At 38.6% G+C, this 25986-nt stretch overlaps 1 protein-coding gene across 3 annotated transcripts in view; it reads left to right on the top strand.

Moving 5' to 3' along the window:
- Positions 1 to 14091: 14091 nt before the first annotated feature.
- The window catches only part of UNC5C (unc-5 netrin receptor C), a 359485-nt gene continuing 347590 nt past the window's right edge, over positions 14092 to 25986 (top strand). For all 3 annotated transcript variants that reach the window (XM_047718027.1, XM_047718026.1, XM_047718024.1), the window contains exon 1: positions 14092 to 14578. In XM_047718027.1, the coding sequence (XP_047573983.1) occupies positions 14455 to 14578 (124 nt within the window). In that variant the 5' untranslated portion in view covers positions 14092 to 14454. The remainder of the gene's footprint in view (positions 14579 to 25986) is intronic.

Genomic DNA, 25986 nt, shown 5'->3' with positions numbered 1-25986 from the left:
GATTTTCTATGGCCCAGGACTCTCATGGATTCTGGCACTGTTCTCAGTTTCTTCATCTTTTTCGCTCTTTACATATACAGTCCCCATCCAGAGAACAGACAGAACTGAGCAAGAAGGGCTGTAGGATCCATTGCCTTATCAAAACACAATTCAAACACAACTTTTTCCGTAGGCTACTCATCCAGTTCTGAGAGTTTCGTTTCTTTAGGTCTTCCAACTTCATCTGATTTTGACATGATCTGAACAAAGGAAATGGAGTTATCTTTCCACCCTCCCAAGAATAGGAAACGTTAGGGTCTCTGAGGCCCACAGGCAACTCCTTTTGGCTGTAGTAAAGGTTTATACCCCCAGATGGAAATCAAGGCAACTTTCAGGAACTTCTCCTTGGCATCCATCATTTCTTTGGATTCAATAACTACCTGAAGGTCATAATGGCTTAAATGCTGAGACTAAATGTAGACTTTTTCCTCCTTTCCCTTAGGAGTTTAACCAGAAAATCTTAAATTTTAGCAAGCATAAGAATTACTGAGCAAATTTGTATACATAAAACATATAGTATTCTTCATGATTGACTTAAGGCTTTTTCAAAGGTAATTTTAGCTACAATTATTTTAATTATTCTAAATCTCAAACTTTACTTAAATCGTTCTAGTAATAATACTCCTGAATGTCATTGCTTACATTATAATGCCAAAGATGTGTGATGTCTCTTTATTGTGACCTATATATATATATATATATACACACACACATATATATCCATATATATATATACACACATACACACACATACACACATATAGAAACCTACCCAAAATAGAAACGGTCTTTGAATGACCATGTGGGACCTGCTATTTAGCACCATCATACAAATGGAAATAATGTGGTATTTGCACTAATCAGAAGTTTTAAAATGATTCAATCTTAAGATATTGTTGGGAAGTTCAGGCTTTGAAAATTATGATATAAACGCAAAGAAATGCAATCAGACAAGTTTCTACCAGAAAATGAAAAGAGTTCATTTTTTACTCTGCAGTTCAAATCAGCGTTAACATGACATTTATGTATCTTTAAGCTTTAAATCAGTGCTGCACAGTGGGGGCGAGGTGGGAGGCTATCAGAATCACCCAGGAAGCCTTTTCAAACTACACCAGTCCTCCTCCCCCCGCAGCCCCTCCTCCCCCTGAGATTCTGTCTAAGATGTGTCTCTGAACTTGAGCAACACCATCTGTTCACTTCCAAATAGGCATTTTTATCTCCAAAAGGGCAGGTTTCTGCACATGAGCCTCTAACATGTATAGAAGGGTGGGGTTGGGGGGGGGGGGAGTCTGAAACATACATCAATGACAATCTTTTAACTGAATGCTGACATGTTAAAAAATGGATATGTCTATATTTCCTGAGTGATATATTCACTCGGTTAGTCCCTTGTACTAATGAGATGAAAATTACTGCTTTAAATACTGATATAGGTCAGTAAGCTCTGTTCTGGGAGTTTTTCGTAAACTTGAGCTTCACATGGTGAGATTTTCATAGATGCATGTGTTTGTAGAAGTAAAAGGTGAGGCCGACTCAGTTCAAATCAACTACTACTATTAGAAAAGCATGGTGGGTGAGTAACAACCACTTTATATCATAAGGAAAACTAAAAACCATTTTTATGATATGCACGTTTCCCGTTCCTTAAATTCCTATGACAACTGTGTCACATTCCCCAGAGTGTATTTTTTCCCTTTAAAAAATGTGAACATTTATAGATATTGTTCTATTCTCTACAGAACTGACCTTTGAGGACTCTTTTGCTGCAAGCGTTATCTTGACTTTGTGAACATAAGGTACAAACATAAACATACGCTGCTCACATTTTTATGTTATAATCACATAATTGAAACATTTTATTCTAGTATGCTTTTGCCAAATTTCTGGAATCTGGAAGATGTTGAGCTTTTAAACTAAATATTCATAAATTACATTGTTTCATTTTTGAAAGTAAAAATATGCATATGAATGGAGATAACACATTACAGTATTTATGGAATTAAAATATTCAAAATGTTAGAAAGATTTTTGATATACAAGTGTTATTTCTGTGAAAGGACTACACTGAAACTTCTTTGACAGAAATAAATGTTTATTTACTGAAATATAATTATAATAATTATTAATGTAGCTAACATTAATGTTTACTCAATCCTACACATGCTTATTAATGCTCTATGTGAATTAACTGGTTCACTCCTTTCAACATTATAAGATAGGTACTACTAATATCCCGATTCACAGGTAAGAGTGCCGATGAAATTATTAGGCAAGTTTCCAGGGTCACAAAGTTAGTGAGAGGCAGTGCAGGAATTAGAACCCAGCACTTTCGTGATAGAGCATGTGCTCTGAAACATCTGATGACTGTCACCAGGATGCTCGGTGGCTCATCCTCACACTGTCATGCTAGCCCTGCAGAACACTGATTTCCACCATTGCCTGGAGAGTGGTACCACTGAATCCATTGTATCTCTCAAATCAATGCTAACCTGTGTGTCTTTTTTCATTAAAGGTATCCCGAATGTCTCCCTCATACAAAAGTGCCTTCAGAATGCAGTTTCTCTTTTTACATTTTTTTCCACTGAGTCACACTATGTTGATATAAGATGATCGTGCCTTCTCCTCCTCTCAGCCCATAGGGTTTCTATACTCTCCTCCTTCATAAGTAGACCGCATGGAAAGTGAAAGAAAACAAAACAAAACAAAACACCTGACTTCCTTCCTCTTCATTTCTGTTTTTTGCCGCAATAAGTGGAGACAGACAAAGTGAGAGTCGGTCTTCTGGGTTTTTCACTTCCCCATGTTGAATCTTCTAAATCAAGTTTAACAGCCTCTGCCTTGATTAGAAGTGACATCTTCTCAGGCCTCCTGGGTGGCTCAGTCGGTTAAGCATCTGCCTTTGGCTCAGGTAAGATCCCAGCGTCCTAGGATCAAGTCCCTCATCAGGCTCTCCGCTGAGTAGGGAGCCTGCTTCCCCCTCTCTCTCTGCCTGCCTCTCTGCCTACTTGTGCTCTTTAACTCTCTGTTGAATAAATAATAAAAAATAAAATAAAAATTAAAAAAAAAGAAGAAGTGACATCTTCTCTATACCACAGAAGCTACTTTTAAAACTCATTGTTTGGCCTCAGACATAGAAATTCTATCCAGGAGTTCAAAAAATAAACATGAACTCTTTTTCATATGTACTTCTGCTTTAACTGTAGGTGTTCCCACTTCCTTCACCTTTCCTTTCTTCCCTTGTTACATGAATGCTTTGAGATGACTAGAAATCTATTTGTTCTTTGAAAGGCAAAAGAAAAGAGTCGTTAACACATTTAAAAAATATTATCCACTTAACCACATGTGGACTAAAAGATTAGCTATTGTTAAAGAATCCAAGGTGTCCCGGATCCAAATTCAAATCATATGCGCCATATAAATTAATAGAAAGAAACTATACATTCAATAGAGATATCACTAGCAGGTTACATACAACATGTGGATATTAGAGAAGGGCTGAGCACTTCCAACTATAGAGTTCAGGGAAACTTTATACCTGGATTAGCATTTGGACCCGACTTTAAAGAATGGTTAGTTTACTCGTAAGAAAGGATACTGCAGGTAAAGATCATGAGCAATGCAAAGAGACTTGTTGAAGATAACAATTTCCCAGGTAATGGGCTGTGACCAGGCAAAAGATTAAATTCTTGGGAGAAAGAAGTTGGCTATGCCAAGGGCATGGAGGCAGAAGTGAAGTTCCAACACGAGTCTCTAGACATCAACGCCCCTCTTCAGATAACTTACTTTACATATTCTTGGGAAATTTCAGCTTTCTCAGGTATTCAAGTAAATTCTCCTCAAGTTATTTGGCCCTCTCTCCTACAATCACAGATTTCTTTTTTTTTTTTTTAAAGATTTTATTTATTTATTTGACAGAGAGAGATCATGAGTAGGCAGAGAGGCAGGCAGAGAGACAGAGAGAGGGAAGCAGGCTCCCTGCTGAGCAGAGAGCCCGATGCGGGGCTCGATCCCAGGACCCTGAGATCATGACCTGAGCCGAAGGCAGAGGCTTAACCCATTGAGCCACCCAGGCACCCCCAATCACAGATTTCTTCAATAGACTCCTCCTATAGGATAACCCGTGTAGTTTTTAGCCTTCGAATGGAGTGGTCAATAAAATGAAAAGTAAACCATCACATGTAAATGTGTCCTTGTATTTTTAAAAAAGCAATATGTGCACAGACAAAACAAAAACAAACAAGCAAACAAATAAAAATGGTAGATGAAGGATGAGGTCCTCTTTGACCTCACTAGTGTCAGAAATCTAAGGGAAAATTTATCCTGAAACTAGTAATTGTCAAGTGGTTTTCCTGGTTTGACAAGAAATAAAATAGCAAAATACAATAAAAAACAGCATTGATTAAATTAAAATACATAGGGCGCCTGGGTGGCTCAGTGGGTTAAGTCTCTGCTTTTGGCTCAGGTCATGATCTCAGGGTCTGGGGATGGAGCCCCATATCTGGCTCTCTGCCCAGCGGGGAGCCTTCTTCCCCCCACCTCTCTGCCTGCTGCTCTGCCTACTTGTGATCTCTCTCTCTCTCTGTGTCAAATAAATAAATAAATCTTTTTAAAAAAATTTAAAATACACATACATTTATTATATCATTTACTCATTTGTTGTTTATTTTTTTCTTTATGCAGCCACTCTCAGGGTCCTCTATGAGTTAGGTATTGGGGCCAGTCATGCTGATGATTCAAATACTACAGTGGAACAAAACCTTCTGAGAAGTTCAAAGTCTAGACAAGGAACACATGTGAACAAGCAGGAAAATAATTTTAAACTCTTTGTTCTTAAGAGTACCTGACTTGGGGGCACCTGGGTGGCTCAGTGGGTTAAGCCTCTGCCTTCAGCTCAGGTCATGATCTCAGAGTCCTGGGATCGAGTCCCACATCGGGCTCTCTGCTCCGCAGGAAGCCTGCTTCCTCCTCTCTCTGCCTGCCTCTCTGCCTAGCTGTGATTTCTCTCCGTCAAATAAATAAAATATTAAAAAAAAAGAGTATCTGACTTGTAATATTCCCATAAATCTTAATGCTTGGTTGCCCACTGATATTACTGTATAATACCAAGCTGTTCTAGCCCATGGGGCCATCTGGTGGACCACATGGGTGATAATCTTAGCCACTGTTACTTCCTCACTATTAACTTTATCTCTTTCTTGTTAATTTTTGTTTCACAAGGTTCGGTTTAAAATATTCCTGGGATAGTCTCACTTAAATTGTTTTATTCCTTTCATTGCCTATATTTTTCATTTATTTTCCTCAATTTTATCAGAAAAAAAAACCTATTTCCTTTTCTATCTTCTTTCTTCCTTTCAGTTCAATATATTAATAAAACAAACCAAACAAAAAACCATCACAATCAAAATAAGATGAGTTAGCACTAGTACAAATATTTGTTAAAGAAAATAAAATCTTCCATTGCTTCTCAGCCTTTTGGCTAAGATCAAGTGTAGAAAATAAAATCTTCCTGTTTCCGATTGAAATTAGACATGAAGTAGAATGGCTTCGTTGTTGAAAGTTGTTGGAAACATCATGAGAATAACTTAGAAATCTAAATAATATTTTATATTTTCCTTCTTTTTCTCCTTTATTTATACCATAAGTACAAATGTCATGTTTTTCTTGATTTAATTATAAATTGTTTGATTTTTTATTGAATCATATGTATTCTGTAATATTGGTTGAACAAACCATTTCAAGTTCTAATGAACACAAGTAATCCTAAGAAATGAATGGGTCCCTCTCATGCTTTAAATCTTATTTCTAATTCATTAATGCCTTTAATTAAGTTGAAGGTAGTTTACTACTGCAAGTAGCCTTGCAGGGTTAAGTAGTTTATTCTTAATCATGTTATGAATATTTAATGATACAAATTTTTCTTTCTGTGTTTTGGAATTAGGAACCATCATCCTACCTAAACATTGTGTATATATCCTCTTCATTTGCTATCTGTCTACTACTAGTTATATTCAGGCTCTCAGTGTTTCTCATCTTGATTATTGGAATAAATTTTGTGATTTTTCTTCCTACTTTAATCCTTTTTACACATTCATTCAAGACATTGTCATTATATCATCTCATTGCCTAAAGTCCTTTGGTAGATTTCTGGTATACCCATAATGTAGGCTGGTCCACATAACAAACTATGGCCTTTCCAAATTTATCCCTACCTTCCTTTTGAAATTTACCCCATGTTATTTGTCTGCATCTACATAAATTTGAATTCAGATCCCAATCTGACACTAATTTAGCTAGGCAAGTTCCTTAACTCAACTCAGCCTTGATTTCCTTACTTGTGCCTAAAATGAGTTTATAAAAATACCTACTTCATGTATAGTATTATTATATTAATCCGACCAGTGAGTGTTCAAAAATGTTGACAGAATTTTTAAAAATTATTATTAGTAACAGCATAAGTATAATGCTATAATGTTGTCTGTGCTCCAAAGTAAGTCACTCATACATATTCTATTCTTCCCTGCTTTTGCCCCAGTTGTTTCTTCTTCCTGGAATGCCATCCTCTCCAACTCAGCAAACACAGATTCTGTTTCCCCTTCCAGGTCCAGGCCTAATGTAATACCATTTAAGACTTCATCAATCATTTCAGTTTGAAGGAAGTACCCTTTCCTCTTAGCTCCAACATCCGCGTAGCCACACCTCTCTGGCTGCACTTCTCAGACACACTCTGTAGTTCTCTGGTCTGTCTTACTTTCTACTAGCTCATTAGCACTATGGGGGAGATTATCATCTGATTTATCTTGAACTTCATCTGAGGACATGATTTCTTACACTATGCGTATCAGACATTTCTTGTTGTGATAATGCAGCATAAAAAAATCTCCCCAGATCTCTGCAGCTGAAGAAACAAGCTTTTTTTTTTTTTTTTTCTTGCTCATGTGTCATTGGGTCTGCTATAACTTCGTTAAGCAGGCACCAGGCTCCAAGCTGTACATTTCTCTAAGAGTCTCATAGCCACCTTGAATGGATGCCTGCCTAGGAAATGTTATTCTCGAGACTAGTGGCAGGAACACATGAAAACAAGTAGAAGTATGCAGTGGAAGGTGCTGGCACACTGTAACTTCTGCCCACATTCGCCGGCAAAAGTCAGTCTCATAGCTAAGCCACCACTGGTGAGGCAGGCAAATCCATCCCACTTATGGTAAGAAGGATAGCAAAGGCAGAAGTTAATTGTATTATTTTATTTTTGCCCTCCCTTCTCCCTGGAGGGAGACAAATAATGAGAGACTCTTAATCTCAGGAAACAAACTGAGGGTTGCCGGGGGGTAGGGAGGTATAGATAGGGTGGCTGGGTTATGGACATTGGGGAGGGTATGTGCTATGGTGAGTGCTATGAATTGTGTAAGACTGATGATTCACAGACCTGTTATTAACATTATATGTTAATTATACATTAACATTATATGTTAATTTTAAAAAGTTAATTGTATTAATAGGAAAAGAGTAAAGAAATTATGCAATCTAGCAACTATGTTTACTCCAGAACTCCTTTTTTTAAGGACAGAAGTGGACTTTGTCAGAAGTAGACTTTAAAGTCCATAATGGACTTTGGGAAAGACAATAAGGAATTGCCAAAGACAATAAGGAATTCATGAACAGGTTTTTAGGACAGTAAGATGACAGTATGTGCAATTTAGAAGGTCATCCAGTGGTGTGTGGAGAACATGGATTGGAATGTGAGGGCAGAACTACTAAGGAAGTAATTACCAGAGGCCATGGGGAACATGCCAATACATTGTATGTGTGTGGGGCTGGAGGTAATGGAATAGATTCTGGAGACCTTTAAGCAGTAAAATTGGATGGATTTTGTAATTGAATAGGTAATGTGGGCAAAAGGGAGCAAGATACTGAGAACAACTCTGACTTTACACTAGGGTGGTATAACTCATTATAGAGACCAACATCACTAATGCTATTCTTTAGATGATTATGCAAATTAAGTATAATGGACAATGCCAAACATATCTTATCACAGTAATGTCCACAGACACATTACAAAGTACTTTTACATGCATTTCATCTTTGGGGCAAATTTATGTGTTCATGTTGTTCCCATTTTACGTAACAAAGAAACTAAAATAGAAAGAAGTTACACGACTATTGGAGCAAATATGTTAGCTAAAGAGAGACTTAAATCGATGTTTCCTGATTCAGAATCTTCCCACCATTCCATAAAGTATCTTTTTTCTTCAACCTGTAACACAAGAGAAACAACCATGGTCCAATTTGGCAGATACATTTAAAATAAAATGAGGTATTTGAAAGGCTCTAGCAAGCAATAATTAAAATCTCTATCCCTAGCAATCTCCCTTCTAAATTAAGTATCATATTATTTTCCATATAATTTTTATTGAGCCATTCATTGTTTTCTCCTTCTTATAGCAACTACAGTATGCTATAGAAAGGCAGAAATCACACTGGACTTTCTTTTCTTCTCTTCCTTTATTTCTTCTTTGATCCTCTTTCTTCTTTTCCTTTTCCCTTCCTTCTTTCTTTTGTTCTTTGTGTCCTTATTCCTTCCTCCCTCTTTCCTTTATCCCTTCTTTGTCTTTCATTTCTTTATTTGGGGGGGGGGCTTTATTCTTTTCTTATAAATGCTATCTCTATACACCAATTAAAAGCTCCTTGAGGAGAAGACGCTATCTCAGAGCTACACACTTCTCAAAGTTCAGCAAATATACTCTAGTGGACTGAAAATAGTCTGCTAGACACAATTACATAACCACTCTGTTTCCTCGTATATAAACTGGAAATAGCGATACAAGTATACACAGTGTTATTGTGCTTCACTTTATTGTGCTTTGCAGGTATTGCATTTTTTTCTTTTACAAATTGAATATTTGTGGCAATCCTCTATCAAGCAAGTCTACTGGCGCCATTTTTCTAACAGCATTTGCTCATTTCATGTCTCTGCGCCACATTTGTGTACTTGCAATAGTTCAAATTTTTCATTATTATTATACTTGCTATGATGATCTGTGATCAGTGATTATGACTCACTAAAGGCTCAGATGATGGTTAACATTTCTTGGCAATAAAGTATTTTTGAAATTAAGGTATGTGCATTTTTTTAGACATAACACTATTGCACACATAATATACAGTAGAACATAAACATAGCTTTTATATGCTCTAGGAAACCAAAAACTTCATTCAACTACCTTTATTTCTTTTTGTTTTTTAAAGAATTTATTTATTTGAGAGAGAGAGAGCACATGCAAGCATGAGCGAGGGAGGGACAGAAGGAGAGGGAGAAGCAGACTTCCCCTGAACAGAGAGCCTGACAGGGGGCCCCGATCCCAGGACCTCGATCCCAGGACCCTGGAATCATGACCTAAGCCGAAGGAAGATGCTTAACCAGCTGCGCCACCCAGGCACCCCACAACTCACTTTATTTCAATATTTACTTTATTGCAGTGGTCTGGAACCAAACCCACAATATCTCCAAGATATGCCTGTATTACTTTTTAAATTAAATTAAATTTAATTTTTATTTTTAAAAATTTTTTATGATTTATTTATTTAAGAGGAGAGGGGCTGAGGGAGAGGGGAGAGAGAATCCCCAAGCAGACTCCATGCTGAGTGTAGAACTTAATGTGGGGCTCCTCCCATAACCCAGAGATCAGGACCCCAAGATAATGACCTGGGCCAAAACCAAGAATCTGTTGCTCAACAGACTGGGCCACCCAGGTGCCCCTGCCTATCTTACTTTAATTTAATCCTCATCTTGAGGGTTAAACGAGATAGCATACATAAAAAGCTTAGAATTGAATCAGATACACTGTGTGATCATTAAGTGTTAGTCACTATTAATATTATCCATGGGTTTTGAATTATATAAAGTAATGACTTCTCCTTTTTGATTAAGTTGGTTTAAGTTGGGTTTCTATCACTCAAAACCAAAAGGGTCTTATCTAATACAATTAACATAAAGTATAAAGTCCCAGAATATATGGTTTATGGCAGGCCAAATTATTTTCTATAGGCTGAGGCAGAGAAGGATTGAATCAACTGAATCTGGGCCATCTGGTTCCTTTTAGTTATGTCATCAGTAATTTTACCTGAGTAATTTTTCTAACTCATAGTTAGGAAAAGTTTTCTTATCACCATCTTATTTATATTCACTAAAATCCTCCTCCTTCTATGTTGACAGTTAATAATATCCCTGGTACAACTGTTTTTAAAAATATATAAAAATACAGAAAGTGGGGAACCACATATTAAAGAGAGAAAGTGAAAGAAATATTTCTATAATTAAAATACATTTTCCATTGGTTTTTAGGTCCTAAGCCTTAAGCTGGAAACTTTTTATATAGTAGTTTAGAGTAAATAATATTATAACTAAGCAGTCTACATGCTAAATAGCATACTTTCTTGGTGTAGATTTCTGGAGGGATATGCAAGGGATTTGCATGTTTAATTCCCATTAGCACCTGTCACTGGGATTTATTATCCCACAGTTAATTCTCCACTCATTGCAGCCAAGAAAAAGGAAGCCCTTGTACATGGATTTAAATGAAGCTTTTTATTTTTCAAAATGAGATGAATTTCCTGTTTGTTCCTCAAACACCTGCAGTATTCCAACCCTGAAAAAGTCATATTTAAATTCATTTTTGGTGAAAATTTGCCCAAACTTGACTTTATTCAATAACTAGAAAAGTCTGTTCATAATGTGAAATTTTGTCTTTGAGAAAATAAAGAAGTTTCATTCAAGGACTTCACTCAGTTTTAAAGTTCATTGGCTCTCATTCTTCCATTCAGTATTCAATAAATGTTTATTGACCACTTATTATGTGCCAGGCCATTTTCTAGGTTCTGGATACAGAGGGTGAAAGCACTAGGAAAAAAAAATCCCTCCCATTGAGGAACCTCCATTCTATTGGAGAGCATATATTCATACATACACATAAACACATAGAAACACACACACACACATGCACATGAATATGCATACATATGCATATACACATACATATATGTAGACATATATATGTGTGTGTGTATAAATATATACACACACACACACATTTATATAAAAGAAGTGTTATATGGAAAATCAAAGCAAGTGAATGTTATTGAGGGCTAGATATATGCTATTTGGGGTTGTTGGTCAGAGAAGGTCTCTCTAAGCAAGGACATTTGAGCCCAGATCTAAGTGAAGTCAGTTAAAATCCTATGCTCAGAAGCCTATGCAGCACTTCACTATTTCATAAAGAAAAAAAAAAAAAAAAATAGAGGCAGAATGTTGGTACACAAGGCAAGTTCCATCCGCAACCATGGATTGTAGGAAACTCTCCTGCTTAAAAAAGCTGGTCCATTTGCTGGTACTTTTCCTGTCCTTGCTCTTGTGCTCTCACTCTTCCCTCTGTTTTCCACCTAATTTCTCCATGTCATTTCTCAAACCATTCTCCTGCCCTCTTTAGGCTGAATTTCAGTATTGAACTACTTTTTCCTTCTTGTCTCCTCCTCTTTCTTTCAAAGGATTAATTTCATGCAATATCTGCCTTTGAGCACTCAGTGTCCCAAACAAGATTATGTAACAATTTGATTGTATTTAACTAACTAGACTTTGAGGCTTCTTTCCTATTGATAATTTCTGACAATCAACCAACATTGATTGAGCACTGACTATATATTGAGCTCTGTCTTTAAGAGCTGGGATGAAATGAGGAACAAGGCAAAGTCTCTGCCCTAAAGAGAGTGAAATTCTGGCTAGAAAAGATAAGCAGTAAAATTGTAAATGAGTAAACAAAAACCTTTTAGATGTTGCTACTATGATAGTGAATATATGTGGGGATTTCTTAGTGATTAAGCTGCTGTCCTTCCTGGAAACATTATAAAGACAGATATGAAATATAATCATAACTCCTTCTGGTGGTATAATCCTCAGAATAAATGTCGGGTCTGAGCCGCCTAGCTGCACTCTCCATCATAGTGGCCACTAGCTGTCTGTCTATTAAAATGAAATTAATTAATTACATTAAAATCCTCATTTCATATTAGCCACATTGCAAGTGCTCAGTAGCCACACGTGTCTGATGACTACCATTTTGGAGAGCATATGAACATGTTCCTCATTGCAGAAAGTTCTGTTGAGTACAGCACTAGTCTAGATAGCACGCCGCAGATGAAACTCATCAATGGCAAGAACAGCAGCAAACAGTTTTGTGTCAGGCGCTTCACATCTTTAACTCATTTCTTACAGAGCCCTGTAAAATAATTACTGGTACTAGACCTATCTTACAGATTAAGAAACTGAGACACCTTAGCTTTATTGTTCAATATCTATCAGCTAGTCGTAAGCCATGCTGAGACCTGAACACAGACCGTCTGGAGTCAGAAGCCACTGTTTTACCAAAAGATTGTGATATCCGTATATGGGTAAGGGAAAGTGAAGAGAGAAAAGAAGAGACTTTAACATGACAGGCAGCACCTCCACAGGAAAAAGAAATGGTCAGATTGTCAATGTCTTCACCAAGTATGACCTTTTCAGGTCTACTAGACTCATCCAAGATAGGTCTTATTGGCTAGAGGTTCAGAGGGAGCTTGGAAGGCAGAACCATGGAATGCTAGCACTGAAAAGAACTTTAAAGCCATCTGCTGAAATATTTCACAGATGAAGAAACTGAGACATGTAGTGTACCTGACCTGTCCGGGATAACAGAGTGAGATCACAAGCCTCCCGTGCGTGTGTGTGTGTGTGTTTGACATTGTCCCCTTGGCACCAAGAGCTTAAAATTTCCCTGATACATTATTTATTATTATTATTATTAATTTAGAAATGTACTAATCTCAGGAAGTGGTTTTCTTCTTCCCAGAATAGTGGACTGCCAATGTGTATCGACCTTTTTAATCCATCCACTTTTCCTTTTGTCTAGACTGTCATTTTATCCACCCATTCTTACATTCCTCTTCATCATTACAACAGAGATCCACAACCTAGCCACACAGACTAACTATGCTTTCCTTTAAAAAAAAAAAAAAAAAAAAAGTAAAAAATTCTTGGCAGTTTGAGTCCCTACTCACACCGTTCGGAATTTGGAAAGCATGTCACAGGTTCTACCGTCACTTTAAATGAATGTCTACAAATTTTGTTTTTGTTGTGCATTGTTTCTGGGAGTTCCCGTACCAGGTATCATCTCACCACGCTTTACATACTCAACATTGCCAGCCACCAGGATGCACGCAATTAAAGCTCTTTTGAAGAATGAGTTTTCCTTTAGCTTTTAGTTTCTGTTCCACTACGGAGGAGGGAGAAGTCATGGGCACCCAGAACACAGAGCAGTTTGAGTGGCGCTGACAATCCCAAGATTGCAGCGGGTTGGGGACACTGCAAAAGCTTCTTGCCTTCACTTCAACTCGAGCCCGCAACCAGCTTAGTCGATCGCAAGACCCCAAGTCGTAGAGCGAGTCCAGTCCTGGGGAGTCTGGCTCAGGCTTTGCTGGCGCCGTGGAGAAGCTGGCAGGCGGCAGGCTGAGCTCCAGTGGATTCAGCCAAGAGGCTCGGGGCGCGCCCGCTGCGCTCTTGGAGTCCGAGTCTGGCGCACCGCGGGAGGCAGGCGCGCTCCCACTCTCCGCAGCCGCCTCTGCCCTCAGGTTTCTCTGGCCCAGCCTTCCGCCGGTAAACCAACAGCCCGTCTCCACCTCCGGCTCTGGGCGCGCATCTCCCTCCAATCCTTGCTTACATAACGCGGGTGGGCGCGCTCCCGCCACCGCTTACCCGCGAGCGGAGTTGGGCTGCGCCCTCCACGTCTCCACCGCGAGTGCCTCCGCGCACCCGTGCGCCCCAACGCTAGGAGGTGACCCTTTTTGGCCACCCAGCAGCTGCAGCCTGGACGTCTCTCCGCTGGCGTAGCACACTGAGATTGGAGACCAGAGAGCCCCACTGTGCCCAACTCCCTCCCTCTGCTCCCACCTCCTCCCACTTCTCGCTTCCTCTCCCTCCGCCGCCTCCCCCCGCCCCAGCTCCCCTTGCCTGTGTGTGTTCCGCACAGAAGAGGGGACCCGGAGAGCAGTCCAGGCTCGGCGCGCGGCGGAGCTGCGGCTCTTCCTGTGGCTGGGGGGAGCGGCGAGGTGGACGCCTTGCGCCTCCTCGGACTTCCCAAGTGGGGGCAGAGCAACCGCTCACCGAGCCGCCAGTTAGAAGGCACAGGGAAAGAGGGACGGCCAAACTCCTCCTCAGCATCTCCTCTCCACCCCCTTTTGGCTCCTGCCCTTCGAGAAAGTGGAGTGTGGCTATTGGTTATCATTATTTCTTCGGACTGCTTCGTGGTGCACGGATTCAGCGGCTTCCCAGTGGGGTTTTCCGCTGTTGGCGCGTCTCTCTGTGTGGTTCCGCCCGGCACACCTCTGTCGACGATGAGGAAAGGTCTACTGGCGACAGCGGCCCGCTGCGGACTGGGACTGGGATACGTGTTGCAAATGCTTGTGCTACCTGCCCTGGCCCTCCTCAGTGCCAGCGGTACCGGCTCGGCCGCTCAAGGTAAGAGAGTCCGCCAAGCTCCGCGGCCACCTCCCTTCGCTTCTCTCTTCCCTCCTCTTTCCTCTCCTCCTCCCCAGTTCTCCTGGCTTCCTTAATTCGCCTCGTTGCTTTCAACTGGAAATCAGTTCACGTTCCACTTTCCCAACTAGTCAAGAAGCTCTGGTTGTTATTTTTAATCCATCTTCCGAGATGGGCATGGATGGTCAAGGGACGCACGGGTTGTGGACCGACATCTGTCTCTGGGCATCTGGGCACCTTGGGTGTCTTTTGCACTTTCTGCTCCACACTCACATGTTGTTGCGCATTGTACACACAGAGGTTTGCAGAGACGCTCGGTGCGGGTGGCTGTCTGGCGTACCATAGGTACCCCCTGATACACAGAGGCTCCCGGCGCTGAGCCACATCTGGGGTTGCGGGATCTTCAGGGCGTCTCTGAGCACGATAGACGCCGAAGGGCTCTCAGCTAAGGAAATGTGACCATTACTGCCGAGGACCCACCAGCGCCGGTGCCACTCTGCTGCTTGGGGCGCTGTGGAGATGCACAGCCCACCCGGACCCGCCACCCAGCCTGCGGCAGGCCCCGCGGTGTGCACGCCTCCACATTCTTACCCTTTCTGAGTCTTCCTCCCAGTAAGCCACGGAGAAACTTAAAACCCCAGAGCTCTGGGGAAACGGACTGGTTGTTCAAACCAAGTACGAAACTCCCCCGCGTAATGGGCCAGTTGATAACTCTGACATTTTAATTTAACGCGTCTGAGCTTTAAAATAAGTGACCGGGGCCGTGGGCAAAACAGGGGTGTGGAGAGGAGCGGTCCGGAGTTGAGGGCAGATAAGGAGCGAGGGGAAGCACGGGGACTGACTGCTTTCTTGTCCTCTCGAGTTTGAAGTGGCAGCGGCTGCTTTCAGTCTTCTGAGCCCAGGAAGCTGAGTGGAAGGGAGAAGGAATGGAAAGAGCCAACGCTGCCCCCTCTGGGGTCTGTTTCGGGTCACCTGGGCCCCCAACCTTTTGGTCAAGCAGAGCGCCCACCTCGGTCTTTTCGACCAGTTCTGTGGTGTCGCTGGCTTAGGGGAATCAAACGTTTTTCATAGGGCGGGGGGTGAAGGAAGCTTATGTAGCATTCGGAGGTAATTCAGGGATCCCATCATCTCGGTTACACTTTCCAAATTTGGAGAGCAGAGGAGGTGCGGCGACAGCCTCGAACTCCCCAGGCGTTGCTCGGACACTCTGGAGGTACCCGGCTGCATTCCCTCCGATCTGCGAAGGCTCTAGGAGGAGAGGGTGTTAGAGGTGAAGGGGAGCGCTGAGCGTTAGCTAGTGTGGTCCGAATGAGGGGGGAAGTGATTAGCAAGGCTTTGTGAATTAGCGATTGCTACTTCGGGAGTAAATTTTCCTGCTGCCTAGCTCAGTAGCGACGCTCATAAATCCTTCCTTCCCCTCTTACCAGATGCCTCCCATCCTCGAGGTTCTGCCCTGATTTTCTTGTGCGTCCTTCTAGAGCTCGTCTGTCCATTTTGCAAAGGATCATATGCACTTGTAGATTTCTCGAAATTGCTAAGAAGTTCTCTGAGTAGCAGCCACTGGTGTTTAGAGAGAAGTGTTTGGAAGTTTAAGCGAACAACCTGATGAATAGTCGTGAAATCAATCGCGTGACTCCCTGTGGGATTCGTCTACCGTTATTGGGCGCACAAAGGACCCAGCCGTGGGGTGGGCTTCAGGTGGGGGTGGGTCAGGGGAGGACTGGGCGGTGAGAAGACTGTTTGGGAAAAGGACAAGTTAAAGTCCCCAAAGATGCCAAACAGGAGCTACAGGATTCTTGCCGAGAGCTTATTTACAGCCACGTTAAAAAGACTGGATGGAGTCAGGGGGGAAAAAAAATCTATAAAGATAATCAAACAAGAGATTGTAAGTGGATTAATATTGAAAGAAGGGAGAAGAGATTAAAAGAAAAAGACGCTGAAGACTGAGTGAGCGAGCTGTGCCACTTGCACTTTTCTTATACACCAGGCAGTCCAAAAATTGGGGATTGAACCTGCTCCTCTGGTCTTAAATGGAAAAATAAAATGTATCCTGTAGGGTATGTGCATTTCAGTGGTGTTCCTCTCCAAATCGTTTGTTTAGTTATTTCAGTTGCTGAAGAATAAACTATGTTTCAATCTTGTAGTCTTGAAAGACACTATACTACCACTTTTATCTTTGTTAGTCTCCATGTTTCAGGACACCACCTCTTCCTGTGTTGCCTGTTAGGTATTAAAAATGTAGAAAGCACCAAACTCAGCCCCTATCACCATCACTCTAACCCATTTCCTGGCCTGTTTACTACTGAACCACTAGCACACTTTCTTCTCAGAATCACACTTTTATATCAGTCTTGCATTCAGACCTCCTTTTCCTTTAAATTTCTTCTCCTTTTTCCTCTCTCTTTGGACTAGAACACTAGGGAAACCAAAGATACTATTGCTCCCTCAAGGTATGATTTCCAAGTGTTGAACATTTAAAGATGGAAGTGAACTATTTTTATGAATGGAACTACATATGCAATTAAGATGAGAAAGTTAATTTGAGTACTTGACAATATGGATGAGATTTATTTATTCTGTTGTTAGAGAAGTACTAGAAAAATTAGCAGTTTTAGAAAATATGTATGTCTTCAGAAGTAGCCAAAAAAACAACAGATGTTTAAGATGAAAAAAGAAGCATAATAGGTCTTATTTGTGAGTGTACTATATTTTGTAACTGTAGTTTAAATGAAGACAGCAGTCATTTTATTCAGGTCCTTGGGAGATTCTCCAGGCTTTAGGCAACAACTTTCTCCTTTCTGCCTATGCCTTAATTGTTTCATTCAGTATTGCCTGAAACTCCTAGCTCCGGGGGAAAAAAAAAAAGTGTTGCTTCTGACTTCTAAGAATGAAAGATTTTACTAGGTAAAGAGAGAGAGAAAGAGACAGAGAGTATTTTGATCAGTGTGCCTCAGAGTTAGTACCTCCTGTTTTAGAAATGCTTTCATTTCTGGATTACACAGCATTGATATTCTGCTTATCTAGCACCAACTAGTGTTATGAGTGTTAACATCACCAAAGTCAGAAGAGAAAATTAGTGAAAACCCTAGTCATATTGGGACTATTTGCTACTACCATAAGTTAATGTATAATGTATTTTTTAAACAAATAGTATACACCCTACAAAAGAGTCAAATTACTTTCATGCATTTGTGCATATTGCTGTGGTACAAATAGACAGTTGGCACAAAGGATAACTGAATTTCATTACATCACATACTTTCTCCATTTTAGGAGCAGAGTAAATTCATAAAATCACATTTGGCATTTGCAGTCAGGAAAAGTAGGTTAGTTTACTTTTGTTTAGAAAAAATAATTTCATGTATTCTAGCTTAAGGAATGCTTAAAATGCCTCAAGAGGACGAACTTTTGAAATACTTGCAAAGAAAGAAAAACTATTGGATTGTTAACATGCACTGATTCCTTAGTCTTCTGTACCCTGGATACTGGGGATTCAGCATTCAGCAATGCAAGTTCTTAGACTATCCCATTTTAGTCTGGGACCTGGATGTCCTGATCAGAATTCATACTGATCTTTTTTAAGCAACCTCCCCAAAGACATAAAGGAGGCATGAGCTCTCCCAAAGCAAGCCCTCCTAGCTTATTTAGAATTATTGTTGAGACTTAAAAATAACTGTTTTTCTAATGTATGCTACTTTCTCCAATTAGTGCCAACAGCCAGGGTGTGCTCTGTTAGGCCTGAACTGCATTTAGCACTTTTCTGATTTAGGTCATGGCTTTGCTGGAGCAGCAGAGGGAGTCACTCTCAGAAGAAACATTAAAATTACAGGCTGCAACCACTTCAGGAAGATAATAAGGGAGAGGGATGGGGGTGGGGATTGAGCTAGAGTCCTTGCCTTGTGATTTTTCATCTACATTTTTTTTTTTACTGTTGTATTTGTGGCAGTTAAAAACAAACCTGTTCACATTCCCCACAGATTAGAAATCCATTAGCTCATCTGGATAGTGTATGATATTAGAAGTAAAATTCTAAACAAACAATTGCCATGCACTTGAGACTGTGTCCTATTTGTCAGGGACACAAAGTTAAAAGGGGCAGTTTCAGCCCTCAAGGAAGACAGACTTAGAAGCATATAATTATAACTCACTTTCTGAAAAATGACAGTCAGCATAGGTATAGTACTTTCTGGATTCAAGTATCAAAGATAGTGAACATAGGTCAGGCTAAGGTTCTATTGGGAATGGTGGTGGGGTTTCCAGAATTTCTGCACTGAAGAAATTAAGGATGGCAATTTGATTTGAAATGGGGTGTTCCAATGCCAAATTTGCATTGCAACTGTCTAACTTATATTAAATCTTAATTAAATTTAATGTATGTTTGCTCTGGCTTTGAGGAGGCACAAGCTAAGGGTTGTTGTGGTATGTGCCCATTCTGCTCATTGGCTTAGTATTTATCAGTGTCTCCTAATCTTGCTTCTGCCATCTCCTAATTGTGTGGCCATGGGTGAGTTATTTAGCTTCGTTTGTGCCTCAGTTTCCACAGAGGTAAAGTGAAGATAATACATTTTATACATTTCATTTCAGTCCTGTTATGATTGAATGAATACACGTAAAATGTTTAGGGCCATACCTGGCCCATAGGAAGTAAACGTTATTCTTTGGCTTCTAACTCTGTAAACCACTGGCAAAGAATCTAGAAGTTAAAGAAACTAAAGGTCAATAACTGTGAACTCAGACTGGGAATTACTGCAGACTCTCCTTCCCCAAAAGCACCAAATGAAGCTGTATGAAGAGATGTTCCGAAATAAAGATCACGGCAAACTCCTGGACAGTGACCTGCATGGTTCCTTGAAGAGTCAGTCTGGAGGAAGCTCTCTCCCTTCATAACCCCATTTCTTCCTTTCTGCTCACTCTGGGAAAATTAACCTAATGCCAGTTCTAAAAATGCCATTTTGAGTCCCTGCTGGTTAAGTCCTGGCTGCAAGCTCTACCCTTGACTTTCTATCTTTACAATGAGTATTGAAAGGAAACTTTCCGTAAATCCATAAACTTTTTTTTGGAGGGACATGCCAAGTGCCAGGCTTTCAGGTAAAATTTTAAGGAAAATCAACCCTTTATGTAAATGTCAATAGTTTTCCTTTAAAAAAATGGCAAAGATGTATTGTCTAAAGAACATAATTGAATGCATGTTGAAACAACACGGAGAAACATAGAAAAACAGGTGGATTTGAAGGCAAAGCAAATTCACCAGGACTTTTCATATATTTGAATTAAATTTGCAATAAAGAGTTTTAGTATCATAATTTAGAACAACGTGGATAATCTAGATAACATATTTTGACACTTTCACATTTAATTGGTTCTTGTTGTTTAATGGTTATTTCTATTTTGTTCATGATTAGTGGGAATGTTGTTTTCTAGTTAACTTGTATGATAACACTAGGGATTTGTGGAGTATTTTATGTTACTTAGAGTTAAGACAGATCTTTTTCTTACAGTATTTTCATTCTGGCTTTAATTTTTGATTGCTTGTTCTACTCTCACAGATGCCCAGTTTTCTCACTTGCTTTCTTTATTATCCTAACTTCTGAAAGTTATTTATGGACTTTTCATTGATTTCACTTTCTGTTTGGATTTGGTATTGCTTATGTATTCGTGGAGGAGGGCTACATGAAACTGAGACCTTGGGTATTGTCCCAGTATTGCTTAGTCCAAGGATATTTAAACTAGAACGAGACTCATTGAAACTCAGTGCTATTTTTTTATGTGACTTTTTTAAGGTGGATTAAGTTTGCCTTGAGCAGTACTAAAATACTACTGTCTCCTTTTTTCTAGATCTTAAAAATAAATCCAATAATTGAAAAATTTATAGTTTTTCTTATTTTAAATATTTGTCTTCTCCACATTTATGGAGACTTTAATAAAAGATTTTATGGTAATTTATGAGCTAACAAGACCAGAGATAGTAAACTTTTTTATTCTCTCTACCTGATTAGAGCTCTCAGAAGAATTTTTGCCTTTTCATGAAAACCTGATACATGTATTATGTTTACAATATTTTGATTCTTCTGAAGCAAAATGTTAGAAAATACTGTTCTATAATTTCAGGTTTTAAAGAAGAGTTTGTGTTTAAGTTGTAACGTGTTTTCTCGTCTTGAGCGTTCCTGCCTCTACAAAAGTTGCTGCTTTGGGATTATATAATGAGGTATTGAAATACACAAAGAATATTTCCAGATTTTCGAGGTATCAAAAACATATCTAGCGTTCTACATGGAGTTTTTAGTGTTAAAGTTATGGTAACATCGATTAAATTGAAGTTATAATTTGGAAAGCGAGCTATAGCTTTGAAAGTGCCAAATATGCAGATAATTGTCCTTAATGTCATTTTACTTTTTATTAGCAGAGAGCAAAAATGCTTTGTGTGGCAAAAGTGAAGTCTAATATCTGAAAACTCCAATGTTTGGGGAATACCCTCTTTTAATTAAATACAAACCCTATCTCCATGCAGCCTGGTAGGGGAATGTGAGAGTGAGGGGAATCAGGTGAGACTTCATTATATTGGTGTGCGGTGTTAGAGTTCTCATTCTAAATATGGAGGCTCAAAGTAATCATGTTAACAGATGATATTGACTAATCAAATTTAATTCCACAGTAACCAGCCTTATTTATTTTAAAAATGTGTGAAGATAGGACTTTTATCTTCATTAATCATTGTCATTTGGGTCCTGTGGCTAGTTTCATCTCTCAGCAATTATGAAAGTCATAAAAATGGTTCATGTAGATAAACATGTATTCTATTCTCTTCCAACTAAGGAGATTAAACAACGGAAACTCCCTCAACACATTTAACAAGTTTATTGATGAATGCTAACATCTCTCAGTTTTAGTCAATGTCTTAATTGATTATTTAATCATGAACTGCCTGAACTCAACTATATTTTTTGGTCTTTTCTGTTTTGTTTTGTTTTGTTTTTCCTGTTCAGAAGAAAACCCTTATATATGAACATTCCTTTTCAACAACAACAACAACAAAACGGATTAGCACTGGCATATCAGTGCCTGTTTCAGGATACTTGTATCAAAATACATTTGCAGCCCAGTTATAAGGGCAGATATGTTCATGAATGGAAATGCAGGTGTTCCTAAAACCCCAAGAATATTAGTGTGTATAAATTATAAAAGAGTAGCATAAAAACAAAGTAAGCTATTTGCATAGAAATGTAATCACTTTAAATTAATTCATAATGTGTATTCTGTTAGACCATGGAAGTTTTGTGCAACGTGATAAGGTGTGTGGTGTGATGATATCCACTTATAATTATAAGCATAATGAATTACATTCATGTATAAAAGTAAAGAGAGCAATTTTGGACAATTCTAATCTCTGAATTTGCAAGTTTGTTCCTTGTAATCAAATTGCATATTTTAAATCATTCTCCTATCTTTCTAGGTTTCAGGAATCTAAAAAAGTCCTTTCTACAACCAGATCAAAGAGTAGTCTCTTTAGCAAGTGGTATTCTCTAACTTTTGCAGGAACTGAAAATCATCATCAGTGAAAAAAGCTCTGCTGTTTTATTACATGTTATTTCCAGAGTCCTGTTTTATATCTGACCCAAACCAGGCAAATAACCAAATTACTACCACAACAGAAACTTTATGATTGGGAAGATAGAGTAAATAATGGTCATTTCACTTTGACCATTATGTCTGTGTGAAATATGTTGACATTTTAATTTCACTTTTGATAAGGGGAAAATGATATATTTTCTCTTCCCCTGAATAAAGAATTTGCCAAATATACACATTGTAGCCACCCAGTGGAAATGCTCAAGTTTAGCAAGCAGCAATCTTGAAGTCATCCTAAATAAAACAGTAATTATGCCTGTCATTTTCTTTAGCAACTTTTCCTTCTTCCTCTGGATCTTCATAAGATGATGAAAGAATATAAGCTTTAAAAATGTATTAGGGATCACTTTCAAGGTTTGGAAGAGCCTAAGACATTTCCCTCCCAGGTTGCCACAGCCATCACCAACCAAGCATGCAGCTTGGTGGAAAACAGAAGCCCATTTCAGTAACTGCTCTCAGAAGCTGAGGAAAAACAGGCATGTTCAAATGATTTATTATTTTTGGTATCCAGAATAGAGACCTCAGATCAGCATTTCATCATAATATTATTTAACAAGCTCTTTGACTTGCAACTTTTATCTAAATAAGAGTGTTGGTCTGCACCAATTTCAGTTTACACAGCAGAAGAACTTGGAAAGTACTTAAAAGGTGTATACTTGAAAAAAATTATGTTTGGATTTTATTTGGACCTATTTGAGCAGGATGTGCTTGTTTGAGAAATCTAGACTTAATTAGTGGGATCCTGATATATGGTGTCTGAGTCTATTTCACTAGTAATAGAATATATAATTAATCCTCCAGTGGTCATTATAAAATGCACTCTCATTTCCTGAACTACTCTGTTAAATATTGTCATTAATAAGAATATGAACATCGTAGTTTAAATCTCATGTACATAAGAAATCCAGTAGCATTTTTAGAATTATGTAGGTGGGTTTTTTAAATTTAAATTCAATTAATTAACATATAATGTATTATTACTTTCAGAGGTAGAGGTCAGTGTCATCAGTCTTATGTAACACCCAGTGCTCATTACATCATGTGCCCTCCTTAATATCCATCAACCAGTTTATGTAGGCGTTCTTAAGGACAGTTCTTCAACAGAAATATTGCTTAAATGGAATTTTATCTTTATGAAAGTATCATCAATTCTTTATATTTTGACCTCTATATATTGATCAAAATATTTATTTTTGTTTAGATTTACATACACATGCATATATTTATGTAGAATTAGAAGGACCACAGTGAAGAGAGGTATAGTTTATTTACTATAACATAATAAAAAAATAAAAAGGATGGCTAGGAAAAGTTTTAACAATAGATAATATTTTCCCAGTAGGGGTGGGAGTAATCAGTTTATTAGATTTATTAGAAATGATGATAACGTGAAAGGTACATGTCATTTTTTTATTGAATTAAATAACTATAGAATTATTTCCTACGGGGTATTTCCAGGCAGAGTCTTAATGAAATGAAGACTTACAAGGAATAGACAAATATAGTTCATTAATTCCCTGGGAGCATATATATGCTGGCACAAATTATGTCTGTGTGTGCGTGCTTGTGTGTAACTATTTTTGCTTTAGGAGAGTTTTTTCAAAGCACCTTGGCAACATCCTTAGAAAACAAAGAACACCTATCAAAAAATGAACATAAAACTTACTTGTAAAACAAATTCATAAAGGTAGTCATTGAAAGAAGAAGCAGGTTTCATCACTGCTTTCTAACTGAAAAATTATACTCTACTTTTCTGCAAAAAGTTCCTCACTCTCAGCCAGGTGCTAAGTCATTTGCATAATATGACACCAGTAGAGACACCTCTGTCTCTTGGCAAAATGGCTTATCTATAGAAACAAGTTTTCTCTTATCTTCCATGTGAGAGAAACTAAGGGATCCCCACTTTTACTGGCTTATGTCAACATGTGGAGAAATGCCCGTTGTTTCCTACTTGGTGGACTATAATTTGTTGGCCAAGGGAGAATAACTTCCATGCGTGGAGAGGCAAAATCTTCAACCACATGCATGACTCCCTCACCAGGTACTCTCTGGAAGAAAGATTTCCCTGGTAAACACCCTGCCTGACGTGACCTCTTTTGTGCCCTGATGGAAGGAGAGGTCAGTTGTGTGGTTCTTCCCTGAATTCTGTGATGATTTGTTTCAATTTCTTAATCAAGTGTGGATTGATTAAGTTTGGATTGATTATGTTTCCAGACTGCAGAATATTTGGTTTTCTTGGACTCCCTTAGATCCTGGACAGGTGGTTTTATTTCCCAGTATCTCTATCACATCCATTGAAAGCTTTATTTAAACAAACAAAGATACAAAGTTAACTGAGTAGGGGAAAAGGTTATTACTAATGAAAGAAGATTCAGAATTTCATTCCAGATAGAGGAATAATATACTTCCTTGCTTATGTTCAAAATTGTGTTAAATGCACGTTAATATATAAATATTTATACGATACATCAATGTGTGATGTATCATATAATTCTTGTATCATATGTATCATATTAATTAATTAACATCAAATATGTATACATATTAGTATGTATCATATTAATTCTTGCCATACATTGTCACATCACTTGGCGTTTCTGAACTAGAATTTTAGAAGGTGCAAAAAAATGCTAGTGTTCAGAATACTGTCATGTATGTTCTCTTATCATACATGTCATACATTCTTGGATGATATGGGTTTCTCCTAACAAAATGTGTAGGACTCTGCTAAGAATGGCAAAATAAATAATAGTACCTCACAAAGTTTTATGATTACAAGCCTAAATGCTAATGAGGATGGTTGCCTGTTTAATGCTGAATTGCAAGGTTAAAAAGAGGGTCTTAAAGATAACAGCCCATTCCAGAGTCCTTGAGTTTGTTTTGCATTCAGTGACAGTCACTAAATTAGGGAAAGGAATGTTCAAACAACACACTTGAGGAAAAGTGATTTTTTTTCTAGAAAGGAGCCATTTCTGCTAATAGCCAGTAACTGCGTGTAACCCCTCTGACATTAAAAGTCCATTAGCTAAGCCCAGTTTAAATAGCAGCTGATGCGGTGTCAGCTAAATGTACATTGGAATTTTTTCATATAATGCAGTAAGAGCAGTTCTATAATTTTTCTCTAAAACTACATACATTAAGTAAAACAAATGCCATCTGATCTTAGTGGCAGGGCTGCTAATAAACAGGCAAAGATTTGTGATGAAACAAAAGTAACAGTCTATATAACAAGAAGATAATAAATGGCAGTGATGGTTTTAAAAGGAAGTCTGAGAAAAATCACATGGAGAAGCTTAAGCTGACATCCAGAAAGAGTTGTTTCCTTCGAAGCACATAATAACGTGCACTGCTTTGAGATACTCATTTTAAGGGATGTGATTTTTTTTTCTTCTGTAAGCCTCAATGTTTAGTTTGCCAGTGCACTTTGAAACAACAGGAAGGCCCTGGGATGTGTGTAAATGTGGGTAAATGAGGGGGATGAATGAGGGTAAATGAGGGTAAATGTGTGTAAATGAGGGGGACACAAGGTGACTGAGAAAAGAGAACAAGGGAAAAAGTGAAAACAGAGGTATAATTTCATATATGTTAATATTTTAAGATAATGACTATGGTACTATTTTTAAAAGCAATATGATGTTTCCTGCAATGAAATAAAAAATTAAAATGTTCATTTTATACCCTCCCCTCCTCTTTATTCCCCATCTTTTGGATATTTTCTAATCTCCATTTAATCATCTGAAAGGTAGGGTGTTTTACTACAAATT

Source organism: Lutra lutra, chromosome 2, assembly GCF_902655055.1.
Source record: "Lutra lutra chromosome 2, mLutLut1.2, whole genome shotgun sequence".
In the NCBI taxonomy this organism is placed as follows: Eukaryota; Metazoa; Chordata; class Mammalia; order Carnivora; family Mustelidae; genus Lutra; species Lutra lutra.
The sequence above is the reverse complement of the archived record's forward strand: the minus strand, read 5'-3'. Positions and strand labels throughout refer to the sequence as shown.